The sequence below is a fragment of the Microcaecilia unicolor genome, chromosome 1, assembly GCF_901765095.1.
Source record: "Microcaecilia unicolor chromosome 1, aMicUni1.1, whole genome shotgun sequence".
Lineage (NCBI taxonomy): Eukaryota > Metazoa > Chordata > Amphibia > Gymnophiona > Siphonopidae > Microcaecilia > Microcaecilia unicolor.
In genome coordinates, this window is record NC_044031.1 from 429,757,122 (window position 1) to 429,780,211 (window position 23,090).

General features: G+C 42.2%; 1 protein-coding gene across 2 annotated transcripts in view; it reads left to right on the forward strand.

Moving 5' to 3' along the window:
- RIPOR2 (RHO family interacting cell polarization regulator 2) overlaps window positions 1–23,090 on the forward strand; it is a 217,654-nt gene that overhangs the window by 104,505 nt on the left and 90,059 nt on the right. For both annotated transcript variants that reach the window (XM_030212149.1, XM_030212158.1), the window contains exons 5-6: window positions 5,140–5,163; window positions 10,457–10,510. In XM_030212149.1, the coding sequence (XP_030068009.1) occupies window positions 5,140–5,163; window positions 10,457–10,510 (78 nt within the window). The remainder of the gene's footprint in view (window positions 1–5,139; window positions 5,164–10,456; window positions 10,511–23,090) is intronic.

The following is a 23,090-nucleotide window of genomic DNA, read 5'->3' on the forward strand; positions in this document are numbered from 1 at the left end:
CAGTCCAGGAATGGAGTCCAGATACATATGAATCTATTAATATTCTTTTGTCCTTTACTCATATGGACATTCTTTCCATGCAAAGAAGATTATGCATTTGATTTCACCAAAAGCATCAAAGTGGGAGCTTCAAGTTTTATCCAGTGAAGTAAAATACGTTTTCCCATCAAACAAGCCTTCCTAACAACAAACAAACAAACAAACAAACAAACAAACAAACAATATTCATCACATTCCAATTCCAAATCATCTTCCAAGTCCAATAATCACAGTTCCTTAATGTTAGGCAAGGATCCCTTTGATAATTTCTCTGTTTCTATACCTTTCCCCAAAATATCAGAATGCCAGGACAATCCCATCAACAATGGATATGTTTCATCAGGGTTCCCACACTTCACACAAGCACTCCCTCATGGGGCCAAATCTTACAGATCCATTTAGGATGCATATACAAGCAATGCAAAATCTTATAATGCATTTCTCTTAGTTGTGCACATTCCAGTAACCCTTCTTCTCCCCCTGTCCCTCCAAGAATTCTGCCTCCGTATACTCCTCACTACCCATTATGTTTGTTTCTGTTTATTTGGAACTTGATATACTGCCTTTCACAACCAATCAAAGCGGTGCACAATAAAACTTAACAAAGGAAATGAGCACCAATTTCAATAGGACAGAGGTTATCAATAGAAATCAAACAAAATAAAACATGGAAAAGAAAATAAGATGATACCTTTTTTATTGGACATAACTTAATACATTTCTTGATTAGCTTTCGAAGGTTGCCCTTCTTCGTCAGATCGGAAATAAGCAAATGTGTTAGCAGATAGTATATATAAGAGAAACATCAAACAATAGGACAAAGGAAATAAGAACAAAATAAAGCAGTAGGAAAGGGGAATAGATGAAGAACGGGCAGGGAATACAAAGACAACTGATTGCCAGCCAAGTCTTGTCACCAAAATATCCTAGCAAAAATTAGGCACTTAAGGAAATACCTAGACAAATAGATGGGCTTTAAGAAGAACAGCGGAAATGAGGGAGTAAAAGTTCAGCTTTCAGGGCAGAAGGTAAAGAGTTCCAGAAAAAAGGGGCCAAACCAAAAAAAAAATAAAAATGCAGAGGTATATGCAGGACTCAGGTGGGAACAGTGAACAGATGACATAGACAGACTAGATTTGAAAGCCGAATGAAGCGCACTTGGAGGATAATGTGGAGTAATGAGACTTGCCAAATACGGAGGAGTGCCTAAACAAGGGCCTTGAAAGTGATAATCAATATCTCATGAGCCGGAATTTGATAGAGAGCCAATGATGTTCTTTCATAAATGAGGTAACATGATTATAACGCCGAGCATGAGAAAGAATACAGACAGCAGTATTCTGTACTGATTGAAGTTTACAAAGAGAAATATCAGGAAGTCCAGCATAAATGATATTACAATAATCCAATTTTGTGGCAACCAGTGCATAAAGTAATGTGGCTCAAGACTCATCGGTAATAAACAGTTGAAGGGACCGTATCAAGTGAAGGGAACAAAAGCACTTCTTGACAGTAACAGAAATAAGATAAGAAAAAGTTAGAGCCCTTCCAAAGTGAACCCCACGATATTTCATAGAGTCCACCAATTGAATGAGAACCCTGTTAAGAGTGATAGCAGGATGAGAGCGGTGCCCAGAAAAGCATATCACAGAGGTTTTTTGCTGATTAAGATGGAGATGATGAGATGTAAATTTTCGTGTGCTACTGGGCAAAAACCATTTGTCCTATACTAAATTCAGTGTCCGTATTCCAAATCCGAAGTCAGAATTGTTGTAACACGTCAAGAAATTTAGTTATGCATAAGTTTGCCCAAATGAATTAAGCACTTGGAAAGCATTGAGTAATTTTTTACAGAATGAGTTTTACTCCAACAATTACCTGATCTACATCAAAGTTTTCGTAGTAAACAGTATATGAAAATGTAATGGAATAACAAAATTTCAAAAAAGTCTCGTATTCCAGTTTAAAAGTCTTACTTCAGCAAGGCCCAGTACTGTTAAAAGTGCTTCAGGCATCTACTTTTGCGTTTGTGACCAGTCATATTTTCCTGTTGCAAAAACCAGCAGTAGTCGCCCATCATGTTGGGATTCCAGCAGCCTTGATATCTGTTCTCCATTGTAGAAATGTCTTTATGGAACCTCTCTCCATGTTCGTCACTTACGTGTCCCAAATTGGGTGGGAAAAAGTCAAGATGGGAATGTAAGAAATGCATTATCAATGACATTCGGTAGCCAAGTTGTTCATATGCTTTAAGCATGTTGTCTACTAGTTCAATATAGTTTTCAGCTCGTCTGTTCCCAAGGACGTTCTGCACTACTAGCACAAATGCATCCCAAGCATTAATATTATAAGTGAATAGGCTTTGCATGTATAACTTAAAATCTAGACGTGTCAGGCAAATTCGGAGTTCAATTTGGACTCGGCGGGTTCAATTTAGTATAAATCACATGTTTTTCTCTCAGTAGCAAAATCATTGTTGCGTTGTGATATCAGACCCTTTGTGTCCGTGAAGAAAATGCATAGTGCATCTGGTCCTTTAAAAGGGAAATATGATTTATAAATGCAATCCTGCTTTCATATTACAAATGCAGAAGTTGTTTATAAAAGTGTAATCAATCCTAAAAACAGAGACTATGTGTGTAAGCAAAAGAGCTTGAGAACTGGATTTACTTCCTTAGGAAGGGGATTTTCTGCAGCAGAGATGCTATAAGATGCTTTCCTAGAAATGACATCCACAGTAGGGGTGTGTAGCCCAAAAATGTTTGTTTTATACCATTTCCCTTGTCATGTACATGAAGTTTGTGTTCTTTTTTTCTTTCGTGAGCGATATGATTAAGAGTGCATGACCTTTCAGAAAGAGTGCACCTTCTTTGCAAATAGAGGGGCCCTTTTACTAAGGCGCACCTAAAAGTGACCTGCGTTTATGTAGGTGCGTGTTTTGGATGTGTGCAGGTCAATTTTCTCAGCGCGCCTGGAAAAAGGGCATTTTTTAGGGCCAAAAATGGACATTCAGCAAAATTAAAACCAGCGCACATCCATTTTTGACCTGAGACCGTACCGCCATCCATTGACTTAGTGGTAAGGTCTCACATGGGCGGTAAGCGGTCAGCACATAAACTGCCGATTACTGCTGGGTAAGCGCCATGCAGTAGAAAATAGAACATATTTTCTACCGCGTGTTTTGGGTGCACATCAAAAATTAAATTACCGCCCGGGGCATGTGGTAACTGGGTGGTAGTGCCAACTTGATGTTTATTGGATGCGTGTAGGTGCCTAGGCACCTTTGTAAAAGGGCTCCAGAGTGCACTTTGTGAAAAGTAAACACATTTTGTATATACCCCCGATTTTTATAAAGGGCACCCAAATTTGGGCACCGATCCTGGATCCATGCCCAAAATAATTGGTTGATGGGCTCCAATGATTTAATTATTGCAGCTAAGAAGCACTTAATTGTCTCAAATTATGATTTGGGTGCCAATCTGTCTCTGCACTATTCTGTAACAACAGGCGCCTAAATTGGATTGCACGCAATTCAAAAGGGAGCGAGGCCATAGGAGGAGCATGGACGGGTTAGAGGCATTCACAAAAGATGCGCGCAGTGTTACAGAATAACAGGGATCCACGCCCAAATTTGTGCGTCAGGATTTACACCAGGTTTCAACTGGTGTAAGTCTTCTTGCCCAAGGTTGAGTGTTGAATTCGGCACTCAACGCTATTCTATAAAGAGTGCTCATCTCAAAGTACCCTTTTTATCCACTCCGTGCCAAATTTTATCGGCGCCCAATTTTCGGCACCATTTATAGAATCTAGTCCATAGTGTGCACTCTGTGAAAAGTGTGCACTCTTTGCATATAGGACTCAATTCTGTATAAAAAAATGGATACTAAGTACTATTCTATAAACAATGTTCAAAGTTTATAGAATAGTGTTTAGTACTGGGATCTGCACCCAATTTTGGGCAGGAGGATATACACCAACTGAACCCTGGTGTAAATCATCGTGCCTCAATTAGCTGCGGATTCACAAATTCCATAACTGCATAAATCCTAGAAATGTCCCTGACCCACCCATGCTTATGCCCCCTTTTCGGATCTGTGTGGAAAAATTTACACAAAAATCTTTATAGAATAACGACTATAAAAATGTGCACCTAAATTCCAATTATTGCCAACTATTGCCCAGTTATCGGCGGTAATTGGCTCACTAAACAATTAAATTGTGTGCACAATTTGAGCATATGCCCAAATTTGCTTGTCCAATTTTGAGCACTATATAAAGAATTAGGAAGACAGTGTACACTCTGTGAAAAGTGTACACTCTTTGCATATAGGACTAGATTCTATATATAGTGCCAAGATTTCCATGTGGAAATCAAAGTGTATTCTATAAAGTGCATTTTAATTTAGCATATTTTATAGAATACGCAGCGCATTGGGCCACACGACTAAATTTAGTAACGGACAATTATGCCAAGTAAAACCTGGTATAAATCCCGACGCCTAAATTATGCACGGAGTGGGTATATTCTATAACAACGCACATAGATTTTAGAAATACCCACAACCCGCCCATTCCACACCCATAACCATGCCCACTTTTCAACTATTCAGCTTATATTTACATGCACCGTGTTACAGAATATGCTTAGCAAGTAGTGAGTGTAAATTCTAATTAATGCCAATTAGTGCTGATAATTGGTTGATTAGCTTGTTTAACTAATTAAGTTATGCACATTCTTATAGAATACGCTTCAATTTCCACATGGAAATCTTGCTGCAATATATAGAATCCCAGGGATATTGTGCACTCTTTTGGAAGGGTGCGCAAAATTAACAACATATGAAAACCCCCAAATTTTGAGTTTTTTCCTGTCATTTCAGGAAAAACATGATATGAAACGATATAGGAAATGTCAGTGATATTCTCATATCATTTCAAATGAATGCACATCACTAATCCACGTATCTTTTGGTAGATTATTGTCTTAGTTTATAGTTTATATGCATTTGTAAGCTATGCCTAGCAATATAGTACAGAATATGAAATAATCAGACCAAAACTCTGAGATGCTTATTTTAATGACTCTCTTTTTATCTGCAGGGTGTTCTGTATGATCTGGATAAGGTAAGTTTTGCTTCTTGAATTGAACTGTTGAGAAAATGTTACATATCATATAAATTAGAGCTGTACCAAATAGCATATTTTACTATTCGGCCGAATACGAATAATGAAAAATGGTATTCTGCCGAATATGAATAATGGACATTGAGTGTCAACATAACAAATAATAAAAGAACATGAAATCAGAGGTCAAGTGTTTAATTCAGTAGAATTTAGCACAGTACAGCCCTGGTTTATTCACACTTGAATTTAAATCGCTATTTGACCGAATACAAATAACGTATAATCGGGGCACTATTTGTAGCCGAATCGAATGTGAATATGAATATTCGGTACAACCTTAAATAAATAGAGATGGATGGAAGCCAGACACAGCTCTTAGGTTAGCAGGCAATACTATAGTCAAGAAGGTTTAAAAAAAAAATTCCCATTGTTACTGTTACAATAACATTTGGATTATTATATCCTTATTTTTTTTTTTAAACATTGGGTCCTTTTTTGTAAAATCCGCTAAAATATGGGTTTAACGTGTTTTAACATGGGACCATTTACCGCACGCACTAAGTCCATATTTTACTGCCAGTATATTCAGAATTTTTCTTTTCTTTCTTTTTTTTATTGCAGATCCCATGCTAATTTTTCCATTAGGGCACAAGACTTGCAAAAAAATAACATGGGAGCACTTGCTGCCTCCTGTTTAGGATGTGTTAAGGACTCCTGTGTTAAGTCTGCATTATTCAGTTAGCGCACGCTGATCAGAACACATGAGCTGGAAAATGCTTCCAAGTCCATGACATGGCCCCTTCTGAAAAACGTTAAAAAAACCCACGCAATTAGCATTCGCAAACAGGTAAATTACCGTTAGGGCTTAACATACTTTAGTAAAAGGGCCTCATTGATTTCTAAGGAAACTGTTTACTAAGCAGCATTATAGGCATGTTAATGTTTTTAAAGAGCGTTAACCATGTACGCGCCTAGAATATTCCTATAGGCGCCTACATGGTTAGCGTGCGTGCTAAGTGTAAACACGCTAAAAACACTAACACACCTTAGTAAACAGGGCCCTAAATGTTGGCATCTTCCAGCATTCAAAATGTAAGCATGCCTTGATCAGCAAGGGACTTTCTTGCACGCTAAGGACCAGATTCTATAAACTGCGCTCAAAAAAGGGTGTTGGAAAAGATTGTTGGTAAGTGGAATTCTATAAAGAGCGTCCACCTTTTATAGAATCACACTTAGAAGGAGATTCAGTATATGGAGCCTAAAAAATCGGCACTGAAATCGGTGCTAAGCATATTCTATAATCGGTGCCTAGATTTAGGCGCCAATTATAGAATACGCTTAGTTCATTTTTCAGCGCCTAAATCTATGCCATAACCACTCCCCTTTTTGCCTCGCACGTTAGTTAGAAGTTCGGCACACTTCGTTACAGAATGCGCTTAGCAAGTTGTGCATGTAAATTCTAATCTGTGCCAATTAGTGCTTCTTAAGCATTGTTATCAGTGCTCATTAGCTTTTTTTTTTTTTTTTGTTACATTTGTACCCCGCGCTTTCCCACTCATGGCAGGCTCAACGCGGCAGGCAATGGAGGGTTAAGTAACTTGCCCAGAGTCACAAGGAGCTGCCTGTGCTGGGAATCGAACTCAGTTCCTCAGTTCCCCAGGACCAAAGTCCACCACCCTAACCACTAGGCCACTCCTCCACATAAACTACACACATTGTTATAGAATCCACGCGAATTTCAGCGCCAATCTTTAGGTGCCATATGGAACCCGGGCTTAGCTCTGATTCCTTTGCTCAAACTTTGATCCCCAGACTGTGGCTTTGCTATCACCAGGATATTTGTCCTAGGGCAGTAGAAAAGCTATTGAAGCGGAGTACGTTGAGAGAAAGCAGGTATTTTTTCTGTCCCTGGAGGGCTCACAATCTAAGAGGTCCTTTTACTAAGCTGCAGTAAGCAGGGCCACCGAGAGGGAGTGGAGGGGGGCAAGATTCCCTGGGCCCAGCCTCCAAGGGGGGGCCCGGTGTCAGAAGGTTCTGCTCCCGCAGACTGTTTCTCACCTGTTCCTGTGTGTCGGGATTCAGCTGATTGTATTAATGCGATAACCCGGGTCCCAGCACACAGGAACAGGAGAGTGACAGACCAAGGGAGGAGCAGACACAGGAAAGTAAGGGGGTGGGGGCGGCAGCAGCCCAAGTGGGGAGGGGGGGGGGAGTATCTGTGGCAGTCCTGTCTCTAATCAGTTAGCGAAGGTATAAGTCCGAAAAGGAACTTGCTGAAACAAACATTGGCAGAAATATAACCTCAAAGCAGAAGTCCCTTGGCCTCACAGGCGTTCTCTGCATTCTCCTCTCCTTACCTGCACAGTCAGCCTCTCCCTCAGATTTTTTTCACATCCATTCCTAAACAGACATCCCTTTGCTCTTTTTGTTCCAGAAGAGACACACTTTTCTCATTCCTGTGACGTGACTAACACATTTCTGCTTCCTATGGTTCAGTAGATTTTTCTATTCAAAATCATTGTGCACACACAAAATCTTCATTTCTCATTTGTGGTCTAAAAGCTTCCACATCTCACACACCTGAATAAATAAAACAACCAGAAAATGTATGTTCCTCTTTTGAAAAAGAGTTGTAAGGCTTATGGCTTGATGGGAATACACAGCTTCCTCCTTCATCTAACTGCAAATCGGATCTTCCCACAAAGAGAGAGTAATGTACCATATGCCAATTAATTTTACCTTATGTGATATATTTCAGTAAAGCTAACTTTGATCTACATGAATTTAGTTTTGCAATAGAAGAAAAATTCTGTACACTAGATTTTCATACAGAAAGACAGATTTTGATAGATAATAATGAATTCAAGGTCCATCTGCTCTGCGTGTTTTTTGTTCCTGATTGTAATACCATAGGGTTGACTTCAGTGCATAGTGTGGGGGGAGGTGAAGAGGGATACACTGGGAGAGGATCAGGGAAGTCTCTCCCATTATAATGAGGTGTCCACATTCATGTTGCAAGCATACTGCAGCCAGCTCTGACTCAGGGCCAGTATTAAGGGGATGCAAGTAGGGTAGTTGCCCAGGGTCCCCATGTTACAAGGGACACTATGGGTTCATTTTCAAAGCATTTAGGGCCCCTTTTACAAAGGTATGCTAGCATTTTTAGTGCGTGTGCTAAATACTAGAGATGCACATATATTTCTATGGATGTTTCTAGAGTTTAGCATGCTGACCATACCAGCTGATGCATTTATGTTCTTTTATACATGTTACAACCAGTGGCGTAGCTACGTGGGGCCTGAGGGGGCCCGGGCCCCCGCAGATTCGCCCCTGGCCCCCTGCTGACGACCCCCCTCCCGCCACCAACCCTCCCCCACCATCGCCGCCAGCCCCGCTACCGCATGATTTACCTTGATTGCTGGCGGGGATGCCCAAACCCCGCCAGCCAAGAGTGTTCTTCAGCGCTGGAGTTAGTAAACTCCGGCGCCTTCATTCAAGAAAGTTCGTCTGAAGGATCAGCTGGTTTTGACGCCTTACGTCCTGCACCGTGCATGTAGCCCCGTGCAGGACGTAAATGCGTCAAAACCAGCTGATCCTTCAGACGAACTTCCTTGAATGAAGGCGCCGGAGTTTACTAACTCCAGCGCTGAAGAACACTCTTGGCTGGCGGGGTTTGGGCAGCCCCGCCAGCAAAGAAGGTACTTCATGGGGCGGGCGGCGACGGCGGCCGAGGGTTGGTAGCGGGAGGAGGGGGGAGGGAGTTTAAGAGTGTCGGCGCGATCGAGCGGGGGAAGGGGGGTTGCCGGAGGGGGGAGGCGGCTTAACAGTGCCCCCCCATCTCGGGCTCTGGCCCCCCCTCCTGGCAAGGTCTGGCTACGCCCCTGGTACAACGCTGACCTCTTGTTATGATTATTTGTTTGTCTTTTTCATATTGTTAAACTTATGAAAATCCCAATAAAAGTATTGGAAAAAAATGTTATTGCACCTTTGTAAAAGACCTGCTTTGAAAATATGCCTCCAAGCTTCCTTACATCTAAAGATGCAGCAGCTTCCTGGTGGGTGTTGAAGAACCCTTCCAAATTTCTGCCCTGGGTCCCAGAATGTTTAACACTGGTCCTGCTCTGACTCCACTGATAACTACCACACACCTCCACCCTTCTCCCACAGAGTTTCCTCGGTAGCTAATTTAAGAATATGCAGGTCATGTTCATTGAGGAAATGTATTATTTACCTCCCCTGCTCTGTCATGTGAAATTTTAAGCTTTTGGATACCCTGAATAATTGCCTGGAATGAGATGCCTTTGCAAATAGAGCACACATTGGGGTAGATTCTACACAGGGTTCCAAAAATTAGGTGCCAGAAATATGGGAGCTAAAGGGTGAATTCTATATCCACGCCAAAAAAAGCTCTCTTCTATAAGCCACGCTTAAAGTTAGCCACGGTTTATAGAATAGCGATTACACCCAGGAATTCTGCCTAACTTTAGGCATGGCCACTTGCAGCAACTGAAACATGATGCAAATGTACACGCTTAAATTGGGCATGTGTCGCCCCTCATCCTACAACAATGCATGTAAATGCTAGGAATGCCCCCGTTCTGCCCATGACCTACTGATTTCCACACCCGTTTTTATAACTTGTGTATAAAATACAGGCACGGATCTCGCACCTAAATTTAGATGTGTAAGTTCCAATTAAATCTAATTAGTGCCATTAACTGCTTGTTAAAAAACCAATTATTGGTGCTAATTAGCTTGTTATTCAATTATATTGAGTGCGCACCCAAATTTGTGCATGCAGTTTTGGTGACTTTTATAGAATTAGGGGGTGACCACCAATTCTGTTGTGGCACTTGCACATCAAATTGCCGTTATAGGGTGTAAGTCTAACATTAGGCGTGAGCAGTTACAAACTGAAAGTACACTCCTCTACCCCCTAAATGCCAACATTCATGCCTGCAATGTCGACAGCTTCATTTTACATCTTTTCTAGAGTGATTTTATAAATGTGCCTGGGGTCTTTATGAAATAAGCTACCAATAGGCGCCCTTCTGGCCCTTTCAGCCTAGGAGATCTGTTATAAATTTGCCTTCACTGTGATTACGGTATCGAAAAACTTGCTCACGCGTGAGAATTAAAATCACAAAGCAATTTGTGCGCCTGTCTGCTTGGCATCTCCAGCTACCACAAGCCAGGGCATGGACCAGCTACTTGCAATATTTGTTCATGGGGTAAAGAAATAAGCAATACACTTGTGTGGCAATTTGTAATCTTAATCTATTTTCATTTCCAGCAAATCAAAGCAATTGAAAGATACATACGACGGCTTGAATTTCACATCAGCAAGGTAAAGACAGGTCTTCTTTTAATTAACCTCTCTGGCTTCCCTCTGCTGAACTTCCTACAAGGCATTTCTCTGTAGACTGGCGCCCAGCTCCACAGCGCAAAGCACTGCGCTCCCTCCCATACAGACGCTTTGATTCGTAAAAGGCATAGTGGAGTAATCATCCAGTGCGCTATTCTCACAGCCCTTGAAGAAGAGAACGACAGACCTCGTAACTGGCAAAAGAGAAGCAACTTTAGGCAACACTTTGGGGCATTTTTATATCCATTCCCCTTCTGAATATAAATATGAAAATGCCAAAATGGATGAATACCAGTTAGCCCTTAGCACTGTAAAATGAGTTCAGCTTTTTAGAACTTTACATTTCTATACTAGTGGCCTACATTCACACACTCCTTGTGCGCGTAATGGTATAGCATTTTCACAGGTATATGTACACTATACATTAAGTGCTAGCAGGGTGCCTAAGCGGTATTCTATAAGGGCACACGTAAGTGGCATAAAGGGGAATTCAGTAAATGGTACTCCAAGTTAGGGGCCAAAATAATCGGCACTAAACTGGTATTCTGCACAGAGTGCTCTACACAGGGTATCAGAAGAAGAAGAGACAAGATAGGACAAACCAACTCTAGATTATCAATTATTCATCTTTCACAGTGTTATCCATTATAACAATGCAAAGTCAAAGAGAAAGGAGGGAAACCAGTAAAGGTTGTCCAAAGTTAGGCTCTGGGATGGTGTGCCCTAAATGCGAAATCTATAAAGGTAGTTCCGCATAGAACTGTTTTAATAGAATACCAGCTTAGCGCATAATTTTGTGCCTACCTTTCTGTGCAAGCACTTATGTCAGCCAAAGGCTAGTGTAATTGCTTGCACTGAATTGCTGTCAGTTAGGGGTGGAAATTCAAGTATTCTATGACTGCATGTCTAAATCCTGACTTGCTCTTCTCCTTCCCCTGGCCATGCCCCTTTGAAGTTGCACATGAGATAAGTTAGGCATGCAGGGACATAGAACAGATCAGTGCGTAACTACTGAGTGCCACTTAGCACTTGTTAATACCAATAATTAATTGTTTTTGTCCAAACTGACAAACAATGCATATTATAGTCAAAAGTGCAGCTTGTATCTAAATATGACCACATGTAACTCACCAACACTAATATGAAACTTAAAGATTAATTATGGAAGGAACCTCAGCAGTGGTACTTGACAACCCGGACTTACGTCATCAAGCTTCACCCACCAACCCCTTATCGCTTCGTTTCAATCTACAAACATGTTCAAGTTATCTTAATGGATAATTTCAAATTTAAAAAAAAATCTTCAAAGCATAAACATCCCCCCCTGAGCCAACATTTATGCAGATAAGTCAAGCGATTGTTTGAAGATTTCTTTTAAAATTTGAAATTTTTAATTAAAATAACTTGAACATGTTTGTAGATTGAAAGGAATCGATGAGGAGGTTGTTGGGTGAAGCTTGATGACATAAGTCTGGGTTGTCAAGTAGCATCTGTTTAGTCAATCAGTTTACGCACGGACCTGAGACCCACACCCAAAATTGCACACCCAACTTTGGGAGACCTATTCACAATCTGGCAGATATGGAGGGTAGGAGGTCTCTGCAGCAAATGTACATTTGTGGCCTTCCCCTACCGTAGACACCCATTTATTTCTTTTCTCATCCCTCCTCTGCCCCACCCAGAGTCACATTCATTTTCCCTGTCCCGTTCCAGATATTCATTCATTCATGCCCTTCCACCCACAATTTCTCTCTCCAGATGCATGAGGGAAAGTGCAGTCTTGGTGTGGGTGGAGTGGCAATAATAGTTGTGAGTGAGCATGGGGACTAGGCGAGCACATGCTTCAAATGACCTGAAGAGCTGCCAAGTTACCCTGTCCTAGGAGGGAGATTTTAGGCCAGTCCTGGATTTCTGACAACCTCATCCTGATACATTATGGGACCTGCAGTAGGATCTTCAGCCTAATTTAGGGTGCTACAGGTATTTGCTGGCCAAAAAGTCTCCCTCCTGGAACTGGATAACTTGGCAGTTCTGGAACAGTGACCTGAGAACCAGGGAAGTTGGGCAAGTCATTTTCAACCCCCCATTGCCTCTGGTACAATCCAGAGATACCAAGGGTCGACTCCCCAAAGAGTTAGATTTACTGATGATGGGTCTGTGGTATACACCTACAAAAATGTACAGATTTAAGAAGAAAAAGAAAATGATATTTAGTTTTCTTGTTGCTTCTGAAAGGAGACAGAATGGGAGCAGTTTTAGGATAGCTTTCAAAGGAATTTACCCATGTAACTTAGCCGAGTAAATTTCCTAAGATTAATCTGTCCTTGATAAACAGGTATCTTCTCTCTTATCTGGATGCATGGTTTGTCTCTATATAAATCCAGTCTGGTCTACTGTACAGGAGGCAGAAGAGATACCAATGTGTTTATATGGCTTAATCGTCTGCCTCATTAAGAGAACAACCAGATCATGCTCATTGTGTCCTCTTCGGATGGCTGTTCTTTCCTAGACCTCTTATCTTTTCTCTCTCCTCCCACTGGCAGCAAACCACCTCTGGACAGTTTGCTGCAGTTGTGCAATGAATTGATGTAACTAATGAAGCCATGGAGCAGTAGCAAAGTGTTTTGTGGTGTTTGTGGAGGGACTAGTCCTTTTGATTTAGTGTGCCGTTGATTTGCTACTGAGGGCAAGGAAAAACCTGGAACAGGCTGAAGCAATTTTATTGTTTGTATGCCATCATGGATGTGAACCTCCCTAATTCAGGTGTAGCACTCTTTCTACTTGGGAATAAACATGCTTTTTAAACCAGGAAGTATGTATTCCTAATTATTCTTAAATTTTTCTAATTGAATCCTATAGAGTTGGGTAATGCAAGTGCTTATTCACATATTTAAATGATATGTGGGTTATCTGTTGCTTTTAGGAATCATTAATACCACTAACATTGTCACATTTTTACCACAGGAAAAATAATGCTTTTAATGGTATTAGATAATGCTGTTAGTAAATAACCCTGAGGTGGGTGGGGGGTGGTCATGTGTACTATAACAAAGCTTATAATGTTGTATGTAATTCACAGGAATTGATGTAAAAACATATAAAAAGAGGTTTATTCCATTTTTTCCAAACTACTTGGAACCTTTGAGTCTCTCTGGTTGTTTAAGATAGGATGTGAATATTTTTTAACTGATAACTTTTGGACACAAATTTGTGTAAGTCTTAATTTTGTGTATGTGATTGGGAATGCATTTTGGAGTTCATTGCTTGCCTTTCCAAGTCAAGTTTTACAAATTCAAGTACAGTAGGTAGGCTCCTTCCCTAGACGACTTAGCGTCTAAGAGGTAGATGCACTAAACGTTTTTCATCGTTAAATGAGCCCTCAGGGAAGAATTTCCTATCCTTTCCATGCACTTAAGCCTATTTTCCGACGACAGTAGCAGCTAACGAAAACGGAATGGAGATGAGCAATTAGTGTGAAAACCCCATTGAAACGACATGCACTAACCTTTTCCGATTGCCTTTACGCAGGAAAAAGGCAGGAAAACTAACGAGAGGTCTGGACCTCTCGTTAGGACAGCTCTGTGCCAGGAAAAAGTGTTAAGTGAAAAAATAAACAAACTTTGAGCCAATCCCAGCGCATTAGCAGAGCTAAAAGCGCTGTGATTGGTCCAAAGGACCTCAGAAAACACATAAAAAAATAAAAATAAAAAAAGGATCGGGAGGGGGCAAGGGCGCTCATCAGGAGCGTCCTGTACGGACGGCCTTGCCCCCCCCCGCTGCTCCCCACTTTCCGCCGCTCCCCCCACCCCGAAAAAGCAAACTTCTAGAAGCCCCTGCCCCCCTCCCTTCCTCACTACTCTCTCACCTCAGCTCCGCCTCCCGACATCCTCCGTCCGTGCCCCGCCCCCTTTTGGGGTCGTCGCCGCCATTCCCCTCCTCCATCGGGCCCCCCTTCCTCTTACCGGGCCCGTGCAGCGCCTCTCTCCTCTGTCCGAAGGCGCTGCATGGGCAAGAAGAAAGCTGAATCAGCTGATGCCTGCCTTCGCGATGGCGCGTCTTTCTCCTGCTGCGCCCGCCCCTGTCTGACGTCAGTAACCTACGTAGGTTACCGACGTCAGAAAGGGGCGGGCCCAGCAGGAGAAAGACGCGCCATCGAAGCTGGGCAAAGGCAGGCATCAGGCTTTCTTCTTGCCCGTGCAGCGCCTTCGGACAGAGGAGAGAGGCGCTGCACGGGCCCGGTAAGAGGAAGGGGGGCCCGATGGAGGAGGGGAATGGCGGCGACGACCCCAAAAGGGGGCGGGGCACGGACGGAGGATGTCGGGAGGCGGAGCTGAGGTGAGAGAGTAGTGAGGAAGGGAGGGGGGCAGGGGCTTCTAGAAGTTTGCTTTTTCGGGGTGGGGGGAGCGGCGGAAAGTGGGGAGCAGCGGGGGGGGGGCAAGGCCGTCCGTACAGGACGCTCCTGATGAGCGCCCTTGCCCCCTCCCGATCCTTTTTTTATTTTTATTTTGATTTGGGAGCCATGTGCTTGTGATTTGACTGTGTTTTGACTGTTTGTGGCATGCGCAGAGCAGCTAACATAACGCTTGGCTGCTCTGCGCATGATTTGAGGGCCGATTAACGATGTGTATTGTGATTCTTTGATACATTGTACGTTTCAATACCGATCTCAGCATGTGTGACTTTTTTTTTTGGTGCATTTTTTGTTATTTTAAAATCGTTAGGGACTTTAACGATTTAGATTTTTTTACGTTTGGTTGCTGCATCTGCCTCTAAGTCACAAGACACATCTGTGAGAGAATTGGGATTTGAACCCTGGCTTTTCTGCTTCTGAGCTGCTTCTCTGGTGGGAAACAGGAGAGAGCTGACGTGGGAAAATCAAATCCTAAGTGCCAGTCTGTGTCGGTTGAGGTCCCTACCAATAGAATACTACTGCACTGGCCTTCTCTAATTCCTGGTTATAAGGTATGACCACAGTGCCACTCAAGAACTATAACACAACTCGTCATGGTTGAACAGACCTCTGCATTAAAATTAAAACAGCATTCTGTGCCAAGCATGCTGCCACCCATCTAAGCAGGATAGAAAGTGTGGAAAGCAGGAAGTGCACAAACAGGTGGCAGAACTTTCCACTGGCAAACAAATTCATCACACACAGTCTCTTCCACCAACATATTCCAATACAGAGGCTAGCATGAGCCCTGTACCCTAGTGCTTAAATGCAGCTTGCAGATATTTATAGAATACAGACAAAGGGTCATGACTGGGCTTAATCTGTCAACAAGTGTAGGCTCATACCTTCAGATAGGGTTATTTTGGAAGCCCTAAGGTACATCCTAGCATGATAAGATTAGATTTGCCTTTATTCCTCCTTGTATAACTTCACCTCTGTTTTTTAATGGTTGATCTCTCAGATGAATTATGCTACTAATATGTTGCCCTGTTGGTCCAACTAAATTTTATTTGACATTTTGGTTTCTGAGGGTCTAGGGTTTTCTAAAGTGAGAAACTCGGCTAACATATTGTATTCTCAGAGAGAGGAAAGAAAGAAGGGAATGAGGAAGAAGGTTTGATAAGTGATAGTTGCAACCCACAATGCATACTGTGCTCGGCACCAATATGGAGCACAGATCCTAACTGCAGACCAGCAGGTTGCAACCCAGTCCTTGGGAGATGCTGAGACTGTCTGGTTTTCAGAATATCTACATTGGCTAACAATTATTCAGCATATAGTAACATAGTAACAAAGTAGGTGACGGCAGAAAAAGACCTGTACGGTCCATCCAGACTGTCCAACAAGATAAACTCATATGCGCTACTTTATATGTATACCTGACCTTGATTTGTATCTACCATTTTCAGGGCACAGACCGTAGAAGTCTGCCCAGTACTAGCCCCGCCTCCCAACCACTGGTGCCTCCCAACCACTGATACACATTGAATATGCATGAGGTTATATGCATACATTCATATTTATTGTGAATATTCTGAAAACCTGGCTGGCTGGCTGGCTGTAGATTATTCTGTCTGATACGCACCATATTCAAAAGAATGGAAAAAAACATGTGCTTTCACACTTTGCTGAATGTTCTGGTCTGGTACAGAGCACATTGCAAATTGTAACAGAATGTAGAGAATTGTAACAGAATTCAGAGAGACTGTTTTAAAGAAACATGACTAAAATGGCAAGGTAATCTGACTCTTTTTTAATAGAGATAATGAATTTGAAGGAGGAAGAGCTTTGAAAATAAAGTGCCCATACTCAGGAGTACACATTCACTGCCTTTTCAGCATACAAATGAGCTCTGTATAGTTTAGTTTATTAAAAGTTGATATACTGTCTTTCACATAGAAGCAACAGAGCGGGTTTACAAATAAATAAAATATAATATACATACAGCTAATAAAGTCCTGGGATTCACAAAAATAATATAAGAAAAACAAGGCAAAAATACGGACATATAACACCATCAGATCTCTCAAAGAAGGTGGATATCCCAACCACCTTGTCTAAGCCATAATTCATAGTGGCAGAGTTAGCTCTGCCCCCAGCCTGTTGTTTACACTACTTGTCTAACATAGGCCGGGAAAGGCCTGAACAAGAAAGATTTCTGACAAATCTCTGGTAGAACTTCTCCATCCAAATGGAAGAAGGCAAAGGATTCCATAAAGAAAGAGCTAGGAACATAAAAGCGGTAGAGACATAGGTGATGGTACAGTAGAAAGGTTCTCATTTTGGAACTGAAGAGAATATGAGGGCTGATAAGGAAGCAAGCTTTTAGATAAGTAAAGTGGACTATCAGAATATAAGGCAGGGGCCGAGGAAGCTGTCATTACTGAGACCATATTTAGAAGGTAATTTTTTAACTGGGTGCCTGGTAGAAGCCTATTCTATGAAGGACTGTAGGCATCTACTTTCATTTATAGAATGCTAGTGTAACCATGAAAATGCATGCCAACAAGTTATATGCAACCATTTACATCAGCTATAAAGCTGGCCTAAGAGTTTGCACCTATGTTCCGATGATACACGAGTAACTTATAGTATATAAGCTATTTGAAAAGCGCAAAACCCCTCCGAAAAACTACACTGGCTCCCAATCAAAGAACGCATCGCTTTCAAAATCTGCACTGTGGTTCACAAATTTATCTACGGTGAAGCACCGGGATACATGACTACTACTACTAATCATCATTTCTATAGCGCTACTAGACGTACGCAGCGTTGTACACCTGAACATGAAGAGACAGTCCATGCTCGACAGAGCTTACAATCTAATTAGGACAGACAAACAGGACAAACAAGAGATAAGGGAATATTAAAGTGAGGGTGATGAAATAAGGGTTCTGAACAAGTGAATAAGTATTAGGCGTTAAAAGCAGCATCAAAAAGGTGGGCTGGCTTTTAGCTTAGATTTGAAGACGGCCAGAGATGGAGCTTGACGTACCGGCTCAGGAAGTCTATTCCAGGCATATGGTGCAGCTAGATAAAAGGAATGGAGTTCGGAGTTAGCGGTGGAGGAGAAGGGTGCAGATAAGAGAGATTTACCCATTGAACAGAGTTCCCGGGGAGGAATGTAGGGGGAGATGAGAGTGGAGAGGTACTGAGGAGCTGCAGAGTGAATGCACTTATAAGTCAATAAGAGGAGTTTGAACTGTATGTGGAAACGGATAGGAAGCCAGTGAAGTGACTTGAGGAGAGGGCTAATATGAGCATAATGACACTGGCGGAATATTAGTCGTGCAGCAGAATTTTGAACAGATTGAAGAGGAGACAGATGGCTAAGTGGGAGACCTGTGAGAAGCAAGTTGCAATAGTCTAAGTGAGAGGTGATAAGAATGTGGATGAGGGTTCTGGTAGCGTGCTCAGAAAGGAAAGGGCGACTTTTGGTGATATTATAGAGAAAGAAACGACAGGTTTTAGCAGTCTGCTGAATATGTGCAGAGAAGGAGAGGGATGAGTCGAAGATGACCCCAAGGTTAAGAACTGATGAGACAGGAAGGATGAGATTGTTATCCACAGAGATAGAGAATGAGGGAGGAGGAGAGGTTGGTTTAGGGGGAAAGATAAGAAGCTCAGTCTTGGTCATGTTTAGTTTCAGATGGCGCTGAGACATCCAAGCAGCAATGTCAGACAGGCAGGCTGATACTTTGGCCTGGATTTTGGCTGAGATTTCTGGTGTGGAGAATTAGATCTGGGAGTCATCAGCGTAAAGATTATACTGAAAACCATGGGATGAGATCAGAGTACCAAGGGAAGAAGTATAGATGGAGAAAAGAAGAGGTCCCAGGACAGATCCCTGAGAACCTAAATCTGCACTACCCAAGCTGCAAAGGACTCAAATACAAATCAACTTACGCATCCAGTTTTTCCTACAGCAGCACACAACCGTGGAACGCACTACCAAAAGCCTTGAAAACTACATATGACCACCTACCCTTCAGGAAATCTCTAAAAACTCGCCTGTTTAAAAAGGCATACCCTACCGATCCAACATAAACGCCTGACCTCTGCAACACAACAACACTAAAGTACGTAATGGACATTACACCACTCTGGCCTAAGAGTGTGCACCTATGTTCCGACGATACATGGGTAACTTATAGTATTCTACAAATTACATGTGTAATGGGGTTCCTACCTATGCTCCACTCAGATTCTGCCTTTGTATATATATGTGGAATTCTGATCACTGTATCTCCAAAAAATATATGGTGGAATTAGAAAGGTTCAAAGAAAGTTGACCAAAATGATTAAGGGAATGGAACTCCTCTCATATGAGCAGGGCCGTGCCGATGCGGTAAGCGGGGTAAGCACCGCAGGAGGGCGCCCACCTCTGGAGGGCGCCGCCGCAGTGCTTACCCTCGCCCCGCGCCGCCGAGGCCTTTAAATCTTTTACTTGCAGTCGCAGCAGCGTCTGTGAAAGCGGAGCGCTGCCGACGTCTCCCTTCCCTTGCACTCGTTGGTTCCCTCAGTGTCCCGCCTTCTTCTGACGTCAGAAGAAGGCGGACACTGAGGGAACCAAGAGCGCGAAGGGAAGGGAGACGTTGGCAGCGCTCCGCTTTCACAGACGCTGCTGCGACTGCAAGTAAAAGATTTAAAGGCCCCCAGGGCGCGCAGTGATCATCTTCACGGGGGGGGGAGAGGGGCGCGCGCCAACTGTTCTTCTGTGGGGGGGCGCCAACTGTTCTTCTGCGGGGGGGGAGGGCGCCAACAGTTCGTCTGCGGGGGGGGCAGTATAGACCCTTGGCACGGGCCTGCATATGAGGAAAGGCTTAAGAGGTTAGGGCTCTTCAACTTGGATAAGTTCTGAAAGAAGAGGACATTTCTCTGGGTAAGTGACATTATTTTGCTCTGTGCTTGGTAAATTAAAGATTGAGTTTAAGAGAGGAATTGTAGGTTATTGATAAACATAGAATTAGAAAAAAAAAGAAAAAGCAAACTTTATTACCTAGTCTCTATATCCTTTTCCCCATAGTTTTAAAACTTTAATTTTCTGCCACAACATTAACGGATAGACTCCAGAAGGTACAGTAGGGCCTAGTTTATTCTTAGAAAAAATAAAATTAAAAAAGAGAGAAGCAAGCATTATTAACTAGTTTCTATAGTGTATAACCCTTTTCCCCATAGTTTTAAGCTGAAACATTCTCTAGAGGTAGAAACTTAACAGCCAAGAGGATTGAAAAGGATAGTAGCTTAAACTTTGTCCAAAAAGAAAGTTATTTTCTATCCTTTGTCTGCTGGAGATGTAGCACAGCTACTGACCTGAATTAGGTGTTCATTAAGGTGTGAGGAAGTAGAATATTTGCAAAGGATACTAAGGACAATCTGATTACTGAGTTAGCTTCAAAGGGTTTGTTTGAAGCAGTCTCCTTAAAATCCAAACTATATAGAGAGGAAAGATCCCACTTAACTTTCATTCTGAGAAGTTCTCAGAGAAGATGACATTTCTCTGGGTAAGTGACATTATTTTGCTCTGTGCTTGGTATCTTAAAGATTGGGTTTAAAAGAGGAATTGTAGGTTATTGATAAACACAGAATTAAAAAAAAAGAAAAAAAAGCAAACTTTATTAACTAGTCTCTATACACTTTTCCCCCATAGTTTTAAAACTTGAATTTTCTACCACAGCATTAACAGATAGACTCTAGCAGGCACAGCAGGGCCTAGTTTAGTCCTCATTCCCACCCACCCCTCCCCAGGTCCCATCCCTAGCTCAACTCTTCATTTTTAGTCAATTATTCTAATTATGACAAAAAGAGAAGCGTTTTCATTAGTTTTAATTACATTTAATTAGTTACTGAGAAGTAAACACTAAATAAATTACATATTATACCATATAATCTTAATGTTCTTTATAATTATCTGATATCCCTAGTACCTTAAGAAGTTTTAATTAAACAACTCTATAATACTAAGATGCAGACAGCAGTCCAGTTGGTGAGAGGTTATATATGTGTGTTCGATGCAAAGAGCTCCTAACTCTCAGAGAATCAGTCCATTCTCTTGAGGCTTGGAGGAGTTGAGGGAAACAGAGAGGTACATAGAGGAGGCCTACAGGGACAATGTAGAGAAGTCCCACCTCCAGTCTGGTAGCCCTAGTGCTGCCTTGGAGGAGGGAGGTCTTCTAAAAGGAGAGCATCACTCTGGTTAAGTTGAAAATCATCCTGTAGCCAGCACCAGCCCACCAGGGGTTACAATATCCTCTCGCACCGAGGATGTGTCTTCAGGAGCTTCTGGCAAGGCTATCCACAGAGTGGATGAACACAAAATCCCACGGAGTGCAGATATAGAAAAACAAAGTGGGAAGTGGACCAGTGACTTCAGGACGTCGAGACTATGGTGGTATAAAGAAGAATAAAATTTATTGTAGACTCAAAGAGTCACTTTGTTTTTCTAATTCAGGAGCTTCTGCCCAGGAGGGAAGGGTTAGGATGGCTGTTGTAGTTGGTGATTCAATTATTAGGCATGTAGATATCTGAGTGATTGGTGGACATGAGGATCGCCTGGTTGCTTGCCTGCTGCAAAGGTGGCGGACCTCATGTGTCACCTAGATAGGATTTTAGATAGTGCTGGGGAGGAGTCGGCTGTATTGATATATGTGAGTACCAATGACATAGGAAAATAAGGGAGGTAGGTTGTGAAAGCCAAATTTAGGCTCTTAGGTAAAAAGCTCAAATCCAGAACCTCTAGGGTAGATTTTCAGAAGTTCTCCCCGTTCCACGCGCAAGGGGCAGAGCTCCTGAGTCTCAATATCTGGATGACGTCATGGTGCAAGGAGGAGGGTTTTAGCTTTGTAAGGAACTGGGTAACATTCTGGGGAAGGGGGAGTCTATTCTGGAACAATGGGCTCTACCTTAACCAGGATGGGACCAGGCTGCTGGCATCAGCATTTAAAAAGTAGATAGAGCAGCTTTTAAAGTAGGAATTGGGGGAAGGCCGACAGTCGTTCAAAATTGCGTGGTTCAGAACAAGGTATTGTTCAAAGGTATCACTAAAACAGGGAAAATAGGGTATTCCGATAGCGAGGTCTTTAAATATATGTCTTTAAATAAAAAGCAGACAAAAGATTGCAAATTATCACTGTCAACTGCTGAGCAAGATGTAAATAGGAACAACAAGCATAGTTTGAAATGTCTATATGCGAATGCCAGAAGCCTAAGAAATAAGATGGAAGAGTTAGAATATATTGCACTAAATGAAAAATTAGATATAATAGGCTAAGTAATGCAATGTTCCACGTTAGGAATCACCGACCACGAAAGGGATCTTGGCGTCGTTATTGATGATACATTGAAATCCTCTGCTCAGTGTGATGCGGCAGCTAAGAAAGCAAATAGAATGTTAGGTATTATTAGGTAAGAAATGGAAAACAAAAGTGAGGATGTTATAATGCCTTTGTATCGGTCCATGGTGCGACCACACCTCGAATATTGTGTTTAAATTCTGGTCACCACATCTCAAAAAAGATATAGTGGAATTAGAAAAGGTATAGAGGAGGGCACCAACAATAATAAAGAGGATGGGACGACTTCCCTATGAGGAAAGGCTAAAGCAGCTTGGGATCTTCAGCTTGGAGAAAAGATAGCTGAAGGGAGATATGATAGATAGATTTATTTATTTATTTATTACATTTGTACCCCGCGCTTTCCTACTCAAAGCAGGTTCAATGCGGCTTACATAGTAATTGGGATTACAAAGTATTGGTGGAGAGAAATGAGTATTATCCGAGTAATAAAAGAAATAAGAATGTAGAAATGCAGGGATGAGGGGAGTAGGAGAAGTATGAGCAAGGGTAAGTGAGCGATTGGAGGGTAGATGAGGCGGAGGGGAATGGGTAAGAGTGAAAGGAGTAGGAGAAGTGTGAGTAAGGGTAGGTGAGCATTGGGTCAATGAGGCGAAAGGAGATAGAACAGGGGATAAGCAGGGGAAAATGAGGCGGGAGATGTAGTCTAGGTCGTTGTCATTGTCTCCTGGATTTGTGATGAATAGATGGGCTTGTGGGAATTAATCTGGATCGTTTGGGTAGGCTTGCCTGAACAGATGGGATTTTAGTGATTTCCGAA